The sequence below is a fragment of the Trichechus manatus genome, unplaced genomic scaffold, assembly GCF_000243295.1.
Source record: "Trichechus manatus latirostris isolate Lorelei unplaced genomic scaffold, TriManLat1.0 scaffold00021, whole genome shotgun sequence".
Classification (NCBI taxonomy): Eukaryota; Metazoa; Chordata; class Mammalia; order Sirenia; family Trichechidae; genus Trichechus; species Trichechus manatus.
Window position 1 is genome coordinate 20409949 of NW_004443957.1, and position 15900 is coordinate 20425848.

At 39.1% G+C, this 15900-nt stretch overlaps 1 protein-coding gene across 1 annotated transcript in view; it reads left to right on the forward strand.

Annotated features, from left to right (window-relative positions):
• The window catches only part of LAMC1 (laminin subunit gamma 1), a 128901-nt gene extending 113321 nt beyond the window's left edge, over positions 1-15580 (forward strand). The window contains exons 21-28 of the mRNA XM_004372899.2: positions 1573-1710; positions 2256-2400; positions 3513-3662; positions 4216-4330; positions 5497-5696; positions 7201-7359; positions 10198-10297; positions 12247-15580. Coding sequence (XP_004372956.1) covers positions 1573-1710; positions 2256-2400; positions 3513-3662; positions 4216-4330; positions 5497-5696; positions 7201-7359; positions 10198-10297; positions 12247-12503 — 1264 coding nt within the window. The 3' untranslated portion in view covers positions 12504-15580. The remainder of the gene's footprint in view (positions 1-1572; positions 1711-2255; positions 2401-3512; positions 3663-4215; positions 4331-5496; positions 5697-7200; positions 7360-10197; positions 10298-12246) is intronic.
• The last annotated feature ends 320 nt before the right edge of the window (positions 15581-15900 follow it).

Here is a 15900-nt window from a genome sequence, read left to right on the forward strand (position 1 = left end):
GGACTAATCTTTTCCTTGTATCCTGTTCTCTTCATTCTCCCTTGCTCCCGAAGGGATGAGACCAGTGGAGTATCTCAGATGGCCGCTCACAGGCTTTTAAGACCCCAGACACTACTCACCAAGGAAGAATGTAGAGCACTGTCTTTATAAGCTGTGTCATGCCAATTGAGCTAGATGTTCCCCGAGACCATGGTTAAAGACTTTTTAAGTGTAAAGTAATTTCTTTAGAAGACTTCTAATTGTATAGGATATCAAGTTAAAAAAAAAAAAAATCTAAAAATAAAATTTACTTGAATGTAGGCTCCATGAGAGCAGGCATTTTTGTGTGTTTTATTCACTGCTGAAACCCCAGTGCCTAAAACAATGACTGACATTTAGTAAGTACAAAGTAAATGTTTGTTGAATACATTCCAGAACAGTTTGCAGACCTTATGTATAGTTATTAGTTACCTTTGACATAGAGATTATGGGTGTGGGGTACTTAAGTAAGCTTGATGTTAGAATTTCAGCCTCCATGTCCAGATCAATTACTTTGGTTTCTGCCTTTAATACCAGCTCTCTTTCTATTCTGCGTAAATGTGAATATATGTGCTGTATAATCTAGGTCATAGAATATTCACGATTGGTTTCATAGCTGGATTTTCTTATTGAAAGAAGACAGCTGAAAACATTATACAAAGCTCCCAAGGGTATTAGATGTTGGAGATAAATTAATTCTGGTATGCTTCATACAAGGATTGTGAATGAAAATGTATCATACCCAAAAGAATGGCCACATATTGCAGTGTGTTAAAGTGGAATGAAATTTTAGAGCTGAAAAAAAAAAACCTTAGAGGTTATCACGGTTGAAATGCACTGTTTGGCTAGAGCCGCACTGGCATGGTCACTGCCCTTGGTGATGGCCTGCTTTTTCTGGCCAGTAATTAGGTTGCATATGAGAAGTGTGCTTGTGAGACATCCGAATGGTTGAGGCTGTTTTAAGACTATGTAATTAATGACTGAACAAGACTAGCAAATTGTTGTTAATAAACATTAGCGTTGGGATTTGTGTTTTGACTAGACAAATGATTTCTTGTTAATATACAAGGTTTTATTTGTAAATATTCTTAAATATATGTAAAGGTAGTTTTCTGCAGAAATATAAACACTTGCGCCTCTAAATTTTAAACCATTAATTTTTAGGGGAAGATATCCTTTTCCAGTTTTTAGAGTGCTGTTCTTAAACTGATCCCCACTGAAATGATCACAAAATTCCAAGTTAATGAGGGTTTCCAATATTTGTAGAAGTCTACCCAGGTTAGTATAAAACAACCTGTTGCTGTCAAGATGATTCTGACTCGTAGTGACCCTATAGGACATAGTAGAACTGCCCCATAGGGTTTCCAAGGAACAGTTGGTGGATTCGAACTGCCAACCTTTTGGTTAACAGCCAAGCTTTTAACCGCTGCGCCACCAGGGCTTCTCAAGTTAGTATATGTATTATATAACAAAGTAAGCATTACCTAAATTCTACTTCTTTCCCTATCAGCTGGTTCTGTTTCATGGTTTATTGTTTTCTTTTATATTGTACAGCCATAAACAAGAAGCTGATGACATTGTACGAGTGGCAAAGACAGCCAATGATACATCAACTGAGGCATACAATCTGCTTTTGAAGACACTGGCTGGAGAAAATCAAACAGCATTTGAAATTGAAGAGCTTAATAGGAAGTGAGTGTAATTTAAAAGTGGCTTACGGCCCTTAAATTTTCTTGTAAGTAACACCAGTTCAACGAAAAATTAAATGCTAGTGGATTCAGGGCATGCATTCATGCAGTAAGATTTCTTTTGTTAATCATGCTTTTGAAATGATGCAGTAATTGGAGCAGGGGATGCGGGGCCACAGAGCTTCTATTTGATTCAATTACCGAAACTACCAAGAATGGTAACAAGACTAGCCATGATACTTAAAATTCTGCATAAACGAAAAAAGAAGAGAAAAATATTATAAAGTAAGTAGAGATGATATACTTGTGCTACAAATATTTAAAAGGTGTCTGAAATAAAAGCATATGGCAAATCATAGGTTATAAATAGACATGATGAGATGAAATGTAAATTTAAGCTAAGTGTTAGTATTACATGACATTTTAATGTAGTGTTTTTTTTGAGGTTTGGAAATGGTGTCATAGTGATTTAAACGAGATTGAATTTGATTAATAGTAAGATGCTAACAGCAACAAAGTTACTCATGAAATCACTCTTTTGTTCCTTAGATATGAGCAAGCAAAGAACATCTCACAGGATCTGGAGAAGCAAGCTGCCCGAGTACATGAGGAGGCCAAAAGGGCCGGTGATAAAGCTGTGGAGATCTATGCCAGTGTGGCTCAGCTGACCCCTGTGGACTCAGAGGCACTGGAGGTATGGGGGAGACAGCCTATGTGCACAGGGCGGTTGGTTGTCATTGCTGTCATTTATCCACAGCTTGCACCACCAGCCCCTAGACAGACAGACAGACAGACACACACACACACACACACACAGACACACACACACACACAGACACACACACACACACACACACACAGACACACACACACACACACACACACACACCAGTTTAGATTACAGCTATTCTGACTACCCTGCAACTATCCTAGCTACCCTGTCTCCTTGTCCTCCAGCTGGCTCGCTGGTGAAGCTGAAGCTGAGTTCTATTTTATATACAGTAATAGGACTTTGAGGTGAAGAATCCTGTCATTAGAAACATTAAAAACCAATGAGTTCTTTAGTCATATGCATAATGATTTCTAATATAAAATCAAATCATGATGTATTTAGATTTCTTAAAGCAGAGTACTCTGCACCCTTCCTTCCAGTACTGTCTGGTAGAAAACTAGAGAGAAATAAAAGAGAAGGGTTTAAATGAAATGACTGGATCAGAATGCTTTGGGGTGGGTAGAATATTTCAGGATTGATAGAATTTTATTTCATATCTGTCTTCTAATCATGAGTCCTCATATCAGCCTCTACGTAAATGTATAATTTTTCCATTAATCTTGAAATTTACTCAGTTTCACTTATTATGAGGTGTTGACTGGATTTTTACTATAAAGGTTTGGGACTCTCTAGACATACATATACTGTATGAGTCTATATATATGAAATTTGAGAATAGGCAAAACTAATCCGTGATGATAAAAATCAGAACAGTACTAGTTGTGGGGTGGAGAGGTAGGGGTGGAGATTGACTAGAAAGAAGTACAAGGAACTTTCTAGGGGGATAGATTCTGTATCTTGATTGGGGTGTTGGTTGCACAAGTGTACTCATCAAAACTCATCAAACTACATCTAAGAGTTGTGTAGTTCACTGAGTATAAATGAAAAATGAAAGTTGTTTTATTTTTTTTTAAAAAGGTAGATAAAATCATGGCCGTTGCTTTCAAAAATATCTATTAAGTGTTACAGAGTTAAGGCTTTCTTTCCATCACTTTGTTTGTCTGAAATGTAGTGATCCTACTTGTTTGTCACAGAATGAGGCAAATAAAATAAAGAAAGAAGCTGAGGATCTGGACCGTCTGATTGACCAGAAGCTGAAAGATTATGAGGACCTCAGAGAAGACATGAGAGAGAAGGAGCTCGAAGTAAAGAAACTTTTGGAGAAAGGAAAGATTGAACAGCAGGTTGGTTTGATTGCAGGTTGCTTCATCTCTGGAGTTGGAATTGACTTGATGGCAGTGGATTTGTTTTTTTTTGTTTTTTTGTTTTTTCCGTTTTCATCTCTTAAGGCAGAACTTAAAACAGTCCAAGTGTAAGCTGTGTTGGTAATGTCACCACATTTTCAGAGGCAGCGAACCATAAAGCATTTGGCGGGGCGGGGGCAGCCTTCAGAGTGAAGCCTGGGACCTGACAAGTTGTATGACACCAAGGTCAGGGTGGTAGTTTTGAACTGCCAGGTCTGTTAGGATATCAGCTGCCATCAAGTTGATTCCAACTCATGATGACCCCAAGTGTGTCAGAGTAGACCTCTGCTCCACGGGGTTTTCAATGGCTGTGATAGTTTTGAAGTAGATCTCCACGCCTTTCTTCTGAAGTGCCTCTGGATGGACTTGAATACCAGCCTTTCCTTTAGCAACTGAGCGTGTTAACTGCTTGCATCACCCAGAGAGGCCCTGTTAGGAGAGAGAAAGGATTTACTTTGGAGGGTGCATTATCTGATCTGCTATGTGTTTGCAGACTGCCGATCAACTCCTGGCCCGAGCTGATGCTGCCAAGGCTCTTGCTGAAGAAGCTGCTAAAAAGGGACGAAATACCTTACAAGAAGCCAATGATATTCTCAACAACCTGAAAGGTATGAAAGAGACAAATAACAGTGATAGATTTGTACGCTTCCTCCAGTAGGGTGATTTCCTTTTTTTAAAGCTTTTTTCATGAGAATCTTCAGGCATACACAAAATTAAAGCCAATAGTGTAATAAAGCCCCATATATCTGTCATCCAGATTCAGCAGTTAAGATTTTTTTACACTTACTTCATTCGCTCCCTAACACCCACCCTACTTTTTTTTTTAATCTAAAGAAAAATCCCAGTGCTCCTGTCATTTTACTCCTGCATACTTCAGGGGTAAAACCAAAAGAAAAAAAGGACATTTTCTTGTGTTACAGTGTCTCGTGTAACCAGGGTAAAATGCCTGTTTCTGACTGACTTGGGTTGCTAAATGGAGATTGTTACCTTTAATTTTCTCTGTCAGTGGCATCTAATTCTTTGTTTTTTTTTTTTTCTTCATCCAAGATAGAGTGGTCCTAGATTGTGCTCTGATAAATGTCGTAAGTTCAATAAATAGGGAGGCTATATTGGCGCCCTTGTGGCACAGTGGTTAAGATCTACAGCTGCTAACCAAAAGGTCAGCAGTTCAAATCCACCAACTGCTCCTTGGAAACCCTCTGGGGCAGTTCTACTCTGTCCTATAGAGTTGCTATGAGTCAGAATTGACTCAACAGCAACAGGTTTTTTTTTTTTTATATATAGGATAATGGTTAAAAAGTGTGGTCTCCGGTGTTAGCATCCTGGGTTCGAATCCCTGCTCTACCTCTTACTGTGGATCCTTGGGCAAATTAACCTTTTTAATTCTCAGCTTTCCCACATATAAAAATGATACAATGCCTGTATCACAGGGACATAAAGCTCTTAACACAGTACCTGACTCACAGTAAACACTAAATAAACTACAGCTTTTAGTACTGGTTGGTGTGGTAGTGAGGTGTACTCAGTGCACTGTCTTACAATAAATGTTCAAGTAAGAATGCTCTTTCCAGAAACAGATGCACACTCAGATGACGATTGCTGGAAAATCTTCTGAGTGGAGATGTGTACTAGGCTTTTCTAAAATTTAAGTCCATGCTATTTTTCTTTTCCTAACTTACATTGCTCGTAGAACAAAATCCAGTTGCCTCTCCCTGAAAGGCTGCCTGTTGCTTGTGGAGAGTTCCGTTCAAATGTATGCTGTAACTCATTTCAGATTTCGACAGACGAGTGAACGATAACAAGACTGCGGCAGAGGAGGCGCTGAGGAAGATCCCTGCCATCAACCAGACTATCAGTGAAGCCAATGAGAAGACGCGGGAAGCGCAGCTGGCTCTAGGCAACGCCGCTGCGGACGCTACGGAAGCAAAGAACAAGGCCCAAGAGGCGGAGAAGATCGCCAGTGCTGTCCAGAAGGTGTGTGTGTGTTTCCCTCTTCTCTGAAACCCAGGCTTTGCTAAGGTTTTTCTAGTCATTTTCCAGACTGCAAAAGGCCCTTGCAGTTTTTTTTACTTGACTCCAGTACAATTGTCTTAAACCATCTTTGTTGTCTTGGTTAGCTACTACTGCAGTAACACAAACAACACAAGTGGTGGGTGGCTTTAAAGTATGGAAATCTGTTTTCTCACAGTTCTGAAGGCTAAAAGGCTAAATCAGGGTCTGGGCTGTGTTGAGTCCTTCCTTGTCAGTAGCCCCAGATGTTCCTTGGTGATCCCTGAATGGCATCTGTTCTCCCCAGTATGTGCTGGTGTGTGTGTCTAATCTGTTCTTTTTATAATTCAGAAGTGATTACGTTTAGGACACCCCCTACACTAGTATGGCTTCATTAATATAACAAAGAACACCCTGTTTCCAAACAGGATGACACCCACAGGTATAGGGGTTAGGATTGCAACACATATTTTTAGGGGACACAGTTCAATCCGTAACACTTGTCATTTGTGTTTTACTAGGCGCTAGAGTAGATACTCACATTGATTGCGGGGGAAAGGGTCCTTTAAAATTTCTACTACTTCTCAGTGGCAGAGTGTGTGTGTGAGGAGGGGAATGGCTTTGGGGATATAGAGCCCCCCACCACCCACAAAAGAAGCTTTGTCAAACTCTCTAAATAAACACAGTCCTTTGACATGGACGGTTGACGTTTTTTCCGATGTTATGTAGAGTGCTATGTCAACACAGCTTCCAAGCCCCTCTTTCAAGTATAGTATTGCCATAGCTCAGCCCCTCCTATACAGAATTTCTATAGCTGCCACTACTGAGATTTTTTATACTCATCTTGATCAGTTTCTTTAGGCTAGCTTTTTAGAGGCCAATCTTTGTTTCATTGAAAGGAATAAAAAGAAAGATTGGAAATGATTCTAAAATTATGTCTTTTTGAGAATCACATACTTTTTTTAGTTTCTTTAGAGCTGTTGGCCCTTGGGTTTATTGTTTTTCATAAAACACTCATGTTTCAGGATCAGGAGCTTTTTTGTGCATTATGATGAACTGCCAAGAAGAACCAGGCTAGCTCTGGGTTTAAAATTTCTGCAAGGGAAAGAGTCTAATCAACATGATGTGGTAAAAAGTGTACCCCATTTCAATGTTTATCATTTACTAGCTGTGTGAACTCAACTGAAAATGGCAATAATGAAACAGGTAGTTTTAAGGATTAAATAAGAGGATACAAATGAAAGTACTTTATAAAATATAAAATGCTATTATGTTAGGTAGTAATATTTTTATTATTGTTATTTGTAATACAAATAAGTAATAACATAAATCAAGATATTATAGTGTAAATTCTGGATTTTTTCCCCCCGGGATTGCACTTTTAAACTATTTTACAGATTATAAAAGGAGTGGCAGCATACTTTAGAGAAATCCAAGTTTTTGCTTTTTGTTTTTTTTTTTATTAGTAATTTGCTTATTTTATGCCTAGAATGCCACCAGTAGCAAGGCAGAAGCGGAGAGGACTTTTGCAGAAGTTACAGATCTGGATAAAGAGGTGAACGATATGTTGAAACAACTAGAGGAAGCAGAGAAGGAGCTGAAGAAAAAACAAGATGACGCCGACCGGGATATGATGATGGCAGGGATGGTAAGAGATTTTGGCATATTCTTTGATAAGGCGGAAAGTGAAGGGTGCTTATTGATAAAAATCCCCAGCTTGTTGAGAAGAGTCTTTTTCATACTGACTTCTGCTTTTCATTGCATTTTCTGGTCAAGAATTGGGTTAGTAACTTACATAGAAGACAAAGAATTTGGATTTTCTGCCAGGTATTTCTGTTGCACAATTGTCCTGTCCCAAAGCTACTCTCAGTTAAAAGCAAGACATTGTTTTACACATTTGTGGTTTGGGGACATTAAAAAAAATATTTTTATATTTTTGAATGGGTAATTTATAAAAGGCATAAAATTTAAAAAGAACAAAAAGGAATACAATGAAGTTAATTTTCTTCCTACTCTTGTTCTCCCAGCAAATTGTTCCCTAGAGGCAAAGGCTAGTTTCTTATGTATAAGGACATTTTTAAGATGATAGTCTCCACCACCACACAACGTGCCATCCCTACATCCAGTTTAATTCTTCACCTTTTGTGATGACATATATACATAACACCATTTATAACAAAATTGGCTTGTGAATACACATTCCCAGAAAGAACTAGGATCCATTTTTCTGTTTTATGCTCTTATTTTGCTTTTGAAAGACTTCAGTGGAGCCATAATGGGAATAGTCCTTCCTAATTCAGTGTTATCAATCACAGTAATGATATGCATGAGTTTAATTTAGCACTTTTAATGCAAGGAACCTTTCTTCTGCTGCTGCTAAAAAATGACCCTTCACTGTGGGTCGTTTGCACCTTGGAATGGAAAAGAGAAATATTAGGCTTGTTAATCGAGGTAAAGAAGACTCTCAAACAAAACAAAATTGGTTACTGTTGAGTCGACTCTGACTCATGGTGACTCCACGTGTGTCAGAGTAGAACTACGCTCTGTAGTTTCCAGTGGCTAATTTTCAGAAAGATCGCCAGACCTTTCTTCTGAGGTTCCTCTGGGTGGACTCAATTGCCAGCCTTTCAGTTAGCAGCTGAGCATGTTAACTGGGACTCAAAAAAAGACTCTAGGAAAGTCATAACAGGAAGCATCTCTGTGCAAACACCTTATTTTATGTATGCTTTTTTGGTTGGTTTGTTCGGATTGTCCTAATTTTCTGTGGCGAGGTTTGACTCAAGTGGAAATTCTCATATAGTTAAAAAAAGTTATTTCTCATATGCGCTTAAGATCTATGGATTTCATTTTTTAATGTAGTTGGAAAAACATTAGAATTGGAGCCATTTGAAAGAAGGGAAAGGGTATGTCATTTATGAAAAGCTTCAGAAAAGGGTATGGATTTAGTTCAAAGTATAGAAAGAAGTTAACATCTCTGTCACTTTTGGTAAATAAATTCTAAGGAACACAAAACACCCTCACATATACAATCCCATTTGTATTTCTATCAATCCTAAAAGGTCAGCATTAGACTAGTGTTGTCCGAGTCTATAACTTTTTTTTTTTTTTTTTTTTTGGTACCCAAAAGAGTGAAGGCATGAAGGTTGTTCATGGGAGAGGAGGCTAGAGTCAACAGGTTAAACACAGTCATGCCGTTCTTTGCAGACCATAGCAAAGTCCTTTCTCCCTCTCCTAGTACATTGCAGAAGAGCCTGTGAAGGCTCAATAAGAACAGCTGTGAAATGTACAGGGATTAAGCATTTACTTGGGAAGATTTTTTTCTCTTGCTTTCTTTTTCTTTTTTTAATTTTCACATTGTTTTGATCAAAAAAAAAAAATCGCGTTTTCTTGGCCCTAAAACTAGGAAGACCAATTACATAGTAGGGAGCTGAAATCCTGAGTAGATTTACTTGTGAGAGCATTTGTTTTCTGATATTTAGACACTTCCTCTGCCAGTGCAGTTTCCTATGACTCATGCCCACTGTATTTGTTCAGGTTACATGGAATTTTCCCAAATATATTTACCTTTGGTTGATTTTTTAAAATGTAAGTTGTATTGCCCCAATAAATGAATGTGTATGTGTGTGGGTGGGTAGGGGCCAGGGGAGTTTACAGAAAGGCTTCACTTGATTATGAAAATTTTTTGAGGGTAGAACATTTCTAATAAGTCCCTAAGAGTGTCCTGAAAGACATGTTTTGGTTCTAGAGCTTATTATACTCATTAAAAACAAAAAAACAACTTCTTATTGCTTGATGAACCTTATCAATACACCACATGTATTCTTGATTTTTTTTATGAGAGAGAGAAGAGGAGATAGTATTGCTCTCTGCAGTACAAGTACAGTGGGCTTAGGCATTGTTGTTGCTAACTGCTGTTGAGTGAGCCCCCGACTCATGACGACCCTATGCACAACAGAACTAAACATTACCCAGTCTTGCTCCATCCCCATGATCAGTTGTAGATCGGATCCTTGTGATCCATAGAGTTTTCACTGGCTGATTTTCAGAAGTAGATCGCCAGGCCTTTCTTCCTAGTCCATGTTACTCTGGAAATTCCGCTGAAACCTGTTCAGCATCATAGCAGCATTTAAGCTTCCACTTACGGATGGGTGGTGGTTGCACATGAGGTGCATTGGCCAGGAATCAAACCCAGGTCTCCTGCATGGAAGGTGAGAATTCTACCACTGAACCATCAATGCCTCATGAGTGTAGGCGTATTAACTGCGTATTCATTACTGTTAAATGATTTAGAAATAATGACACCCTCAACATGAAGTTGTGGTCCCCCCAAAAAAAAGATCTGCAGTGAGAGTGTAGTTTCATGAGTTGGGAGATGGGAAAGCACTGGGAAATTATATTTGTTGGCTTACCGGAGAAGAATGTTTAAAGAAGATGAACACATGTAGTCATGACTATTTGTTTTCATTTACCCCTTTTCCCTCTACAGGCTTCACAGGCTGCTCAGGAAGCGGAGATCAATGCCAGAAAGGCCAAGAACTCCATTACCAGCCTCCTCACCATGATTAATGAACTCTTGGGGCAGCTGGGTAGGTAGCCACAGAGTCATTTAAATTAGTCTATGTACTGTTTTCAGTATCTGCTGTAGTTGACTCAAAAGCAGATAACATGAGTTTATCTGACTCCCTTTCAAGTTGTCCATTAAATTATTAATATTTATGTTTGTTTTAGCTCTGGCTTATTTAAAAATGCCTTATGAAATAAGTATGTGCCTTCCACCTTGGAGCCTTTGTTAAGAGCAGCCTGCTTTATTACGAATGATACATTCATACACTTTAGAGTATGAACTGAATATGACTTTAGGTTGTATTAGTTCAACAAGTACTTACTAGGTGTCTTGGTGGACTCCACCCGGATAGAACACTGTAATCCAGAGGATTTCTTTGCATATTTTCAAGGGCTGCTGCCACCAGGATTGGCTCATTTATGGTCATCATCCATGCTGCCATTGAACAGTGATTTTTTTTTTTAAGCTCATTTTGCTGGCTGAGTGCCTTGAAGGGATTTAGAGTGAAGGGTTTCCATAATAAAATAAAAAACCACTTGAAACTGGTCATGGTTTCACTGCCTAGAATCCCCTTCCTTTGCTAACTAAAAGGTAAAGTGATGAGTCAGAAAGCTTTTATGCAAAAAAAAGAAGGGGAACAATTGAATTTTCGCGGAAATACAAGTATACTGCAGCCTTCTTGTAAACCAGTTTGATGGGCAGTAGGCTTCATTGTTGAACTTTTGTCACCAGACTTCATTATAAGGTGTTCATAGTCTAACCAGGACAGCTTTGTAACAAGGCATTGTATTTTAATTTGCTAGCCTTTAAAGTATGGTTAGTGTTGTGTTTTGTGGTTTGTATGTTTTTTGTTTTTTTTGGAGAGGGGAGGGATTATATTTTTTATCTGTCTCAAATGTTAAGAACAGGATATGTGCCAGCAGAGTGATTTAAAGTGGAAGTAAAGTAGAAGAGGTAGGTTTTTTTTGTGGCAGAAAGAGCTGGACTTTGAAGTTAGTGAGACTTGGATTAGAATCCTCGCTTTGTTCCCTATTAGCTATGTAAACTTGGGCAAATTAATTAACTTCTGAGAATCATTGGTAAAAAATGACGTTGTGAGAATTAAATCAAGTATGTTAATGTATGAAGTGTTCATTGTGCAGCTGTCTGTTTGCATTTATTATAGAGGCAGTTCCTTTGAAAAGACTTTTTTTTTTGCTAATTTTATAGTGAAACTGGTTGAAATTATTTTGGCATTTAAACCGTGACCATTTTTTCCATGGGAGGGCTCCTACCCAAAACCAAGCCCATTGCCATCAAGCCGATTTCAACTCATAGCGACCCTCCTAGAGGACAGAGTAGAACTCCCCCGTAGGATTTCCAAGGAGTGGCTGGTGGATTCGAACTGCTGACCTTTTGGTTAGCAGCCGAGCTCTTAACCACTGTGCTACTAGGGCCCTTATAAGGGTTCCTAGTAGTATCTAACTCCAGAAAGTTGCAAGTGACCTCCAAAACCACCCTATCTGCCCTGGAAGATGGCTTAAGATTCTGTCTTAGAGACCTTTTATGTTCTTCTGAATGGCACTAAAATGACATGCCGATTTTATATACAAACACGAAAAAGGAATTAAATGTTACCAAATGACCTTCAGAACCACAAAGTGAGCCTTGAAATCTAGAACGTGGTAGCTGTGCATTTAGAAAACGTTTCACAAAAACCATTTTCTTAACAGAAAAAAAACAGCCAGCCCAGTATTAATTATGTGTTCTGACCCATCCCTGCCAGGTTAGGCCAGCGTTTGTACTTGGTTTACATTGTTTATGCCCTTGCACAATATCATCAGCCTTCATTGCATGTTCGAAGTGCCACCTTTGTGTAGTTGCAGCTGCTGGTCTTAGTTTATGGAAAGGCTAGTGGAGGTACTTGTGGAGTGATGTTATCATTCTTACTGAAGACGCCTGTTGTCTTCTGTGTACTTTCTGACTCTACAGGGCAGCTGGACACTGTGGACCTGAATAAGCTAAATGAGATTGAAGGCACCCTAAACAAAGCCAAAGATGAAATGAAGGCCAGCGATCTCGACAGGAAAGTGTCTGACCTGGAGAATGAAGCCAAGAAGCAGGAGGCTGCCATCATGGACTACAACAGAGATATTGAGGAGATAATGAAGGACATTCGCAACCTGGAAGACATCAAGAAGACCTTACCATCTGGCTGCTTCAACACCCCATCCATTGAGAAGCCCTAGCATCTTGCTTCAAGAGCTGGAAGGCAGCACCCTCCTTGACAGGGGAGCATTTGTGAGGCCACAGAGTGCCTTAACACAAAGATTACATTTTTTCAGACCCCCACTTCTCTGCGGCTCTCCCGTCACTGTCCTTTTGAACTAGGAAAAGTCACAAAGTTTAAAGAGAAGCAAATTAAACATCCTCAATTGGGAACAAAGGGTTTTCTCTAGTAAAGTCTCTCGTCCACCAAAATCCTTCCCTTACCCACACTTTCCCTTCTGATGTGCATACGGATGTGGCACCCTGCATTACTGCACAGTGGTGTAAACACATCTTGTGAACCATTGTATGCCAGGGCAGAGCAAGTAGCTCTCCTCTCCCTCGGTGACACCAGCAGAACCTCCGTTGTCTCAGAACTCTCGTTTCTATGAAGGAAAAGCCTGGCTACTAATAGTGGCATTGTGCTGGCCAGTATATCCAGTTGATAGAGAAAGAAAACACATCTGCCTCTCCTCCTATCAGAGCAAAAGGAAATAACCAACCTGTGCCAAAGGTATTTGATAGTAAGAATTTCAGTAGCCATCTGTCAGTTGTTTTAGCTGTTCCGAATGCAGGACACTGAGCCATCCATGGGTGAGGATGCAGTTGTTCATGACAGTCTCTAGGAGAACATGAGCTGACAGAAGTAGGCTGAAGATTTTCTCATATGTTAATAATTGACTGGGAAGATAAACTTTTTTCAGATCTTTGGGCAGCTGATAACTTAAATCTGGATGGGCAGCTTACATTCACCAGTAGACCAATAGACACCTTTTTATATTCCTATAAATGGAATTTAAAGAGAAGAAATAGGGATGTGATAACCACTAAAGTCTATTTCAAAATTAAATATTTAGAGCTTTCTTAGAGCTTTTTTTAGTATGTTAGTCTTGGAGCTAGTGTTATCTGCCAGAGAACAGTTGGTCCCTAAGATCTTGACAAAACAAAATAAAACACAGCCTTGTCCTAGCCTCTCCCTGCAGAGGGATAAAATTGAGATCTAACTTGTATTGTCAAGATCTTCCATTGTAGAGAGATGACACATTTGGCCCTTAGCCCTGTTCTTCATTTAAGGTTCCCATCTTCTAGAATCCCATCAGAACACTTTGCTGTTCATCACACCCTGGTGGCAAATCATTTGCACTCGATATTTCACACAGCTGCCAACACCATCTAGTTCCTGCACGTTATGATTTTAACCCACTCTAAGCCTTCTCTCAGTACAGACGGAAGACCCTTCGTTGGAGTTTCCTAGTGGGCTTCTCAACTTTTGATCCTCAGCTCTGTGGTTTTCTTTTAAGATCACAGTGTGACAATTTTCCTGCCGCACATCCCCTTCCAACCCGCCTTTGAGATTCACATACAGCCTTTAACACTATGCAACTTTGTACTTTTGCGTAGCGGGGGAAAGAAACTATTATCTGACACACTGGTGCTATTAATTATTTCAAATTTATATTTTTGTGTGAATTTTTTTTTGTTTTGTTTTATCATGATTATAGAGTAAGGAATTTATGTAAATATACTTGGTCCTATTTCTAGAACGGCACTATCTGTTCACTTCTTTGCTCCATTTTTCCTCTTTACTGGTGCAACGCATCTGTATCCCTCCTTTCCTTCCATCTAGAATTCTTTGGATTGTATTTGTTCCCCATTACTTTGCTCTTTGCCTTGTGTTTGCAGCATCTCCATTCTCTAATACTAATATCAACCTGCTTTCCTCCACATACAGCCACTATAAAGAGGTACCTCGGACCATCTTCCATTGTAGTTCTGGTGGTCCCCAACTGCAGCACCATATTGTCCTTGATGCCTGTTCTAGAGCAGGAAAGCCATTCTGACTGGATATGGTAAACTTAGGAAATTTTGCTGAGGGGAATCATCAGTACCATTGTAGTTCTAGCCAGGGATGAGCTAGAAATGCCCTTTCTGGAAATTGTTTGAGACTGATTGGGTCAGTTTTCTAAGTGTGCATAATTACAGAGCATTGTAGGGCATTGGGGACAGTGCTACAGATGGGTAGACTGGAGGAGGTAGTGTAACTTAGTTCTTGAGTAACCCTTTTCCCTTTCCTTGGGGGCATGCCAGAGTTTACCAAAAATATTCTGACTTGGCATAGCCTTAAGCTTTAACTCTTTTCCTTCTCTCAGGCCTCTTACGCTACCACAGGCTTTTTCTTGCCAAGTCTTCACATGAGTGTTTCCTGGCTAGTTCCTCTTGTTGAGTGGCCACATCCTAACATATACATTTTGGTCAAGATTGCAGGAAAAGGACTGAAGACAGACTGCCAAGGTAGTTTTCCATCCAACCTATGAGTCATGTTCATGCCAGCATCTTGGACCACCATGAGGTTTTGGTTTTTTTTTTTTTTTTTTTTTTTAGTTTTTTTCTTGGTTTTTGCTTTTCTCCTTCTCCGTTTGTGTGGTATATTTTTAAACAGAAGTTTATTTTTAAAATAAAAGTTCTTTAAAAGACGATACCTTAATTACACTCCTGCAATATAGCCATTATTTTATTGTATAGTTCCAGTTATCTGTATTTTATGTAATAAAATGGACAGGATGGCTGCTGCAGAATGCTGGGTGTCACAGGGAACATATACTGCTACTTTTCCCTGGAATTTTTCCGTTTAATCCCAACTGTGGCCCTCTTATATGTGCCTTCACTTTAGCTGTTTGCCTTAATCTTTACAGTCTTGCTCTCCAGGGTGGTGAATAAAATGCAACACTTGGCATTTTTTGTTTAAAAAAACAGTATTTTATTTATAATAAAATCTGAATATTTGTAACCCTTGACATGTGGTGTGCACTGAGTGGAACTGGGAACATAAGACTTTTTAAAAGGTGTGTTGAAGGTGAAGCTGCTCGTAGTTTCTGGTTTGGGTTACTTGTTAAGAATGATGGAGCCCTTTTTTTTCCTTAATCTTTCACAGGTTGAGATACCTTGGTGTAGTTCAAAAGTTGGCAAACTTTTTCTATAAAGAGCTATACACCTATTCTTTACTTATTGACTATCTCATTATCTGACATTTTGCATTTATGACAATAATAAAAAATCTACTGTCCAACTATTTTGCACGTTAATGACATACATCTGGCAGTAATGAACACCAGAGTGTGAGGTGAGAGTAACACTGGCTCTGATGGCTAAGTTTTGGTGTCAGCTTGGCTAGGCCATGATTCTCAGTGGTTTGGCAGTTACGTAATGATGTAATTTGGCAGTTATGTAATGATGTAGTCATCCTCCATTTTTGTGATCTGATGTAGTAATCCTCCATTTTTACATAATGCAGATTTTTGCATAATGACCTTGTCTTTGGAACCTAACAATGTTGAGGAGTGGGTGTATAGTAAATATTTTAGTCTCTGCAAGCCATAC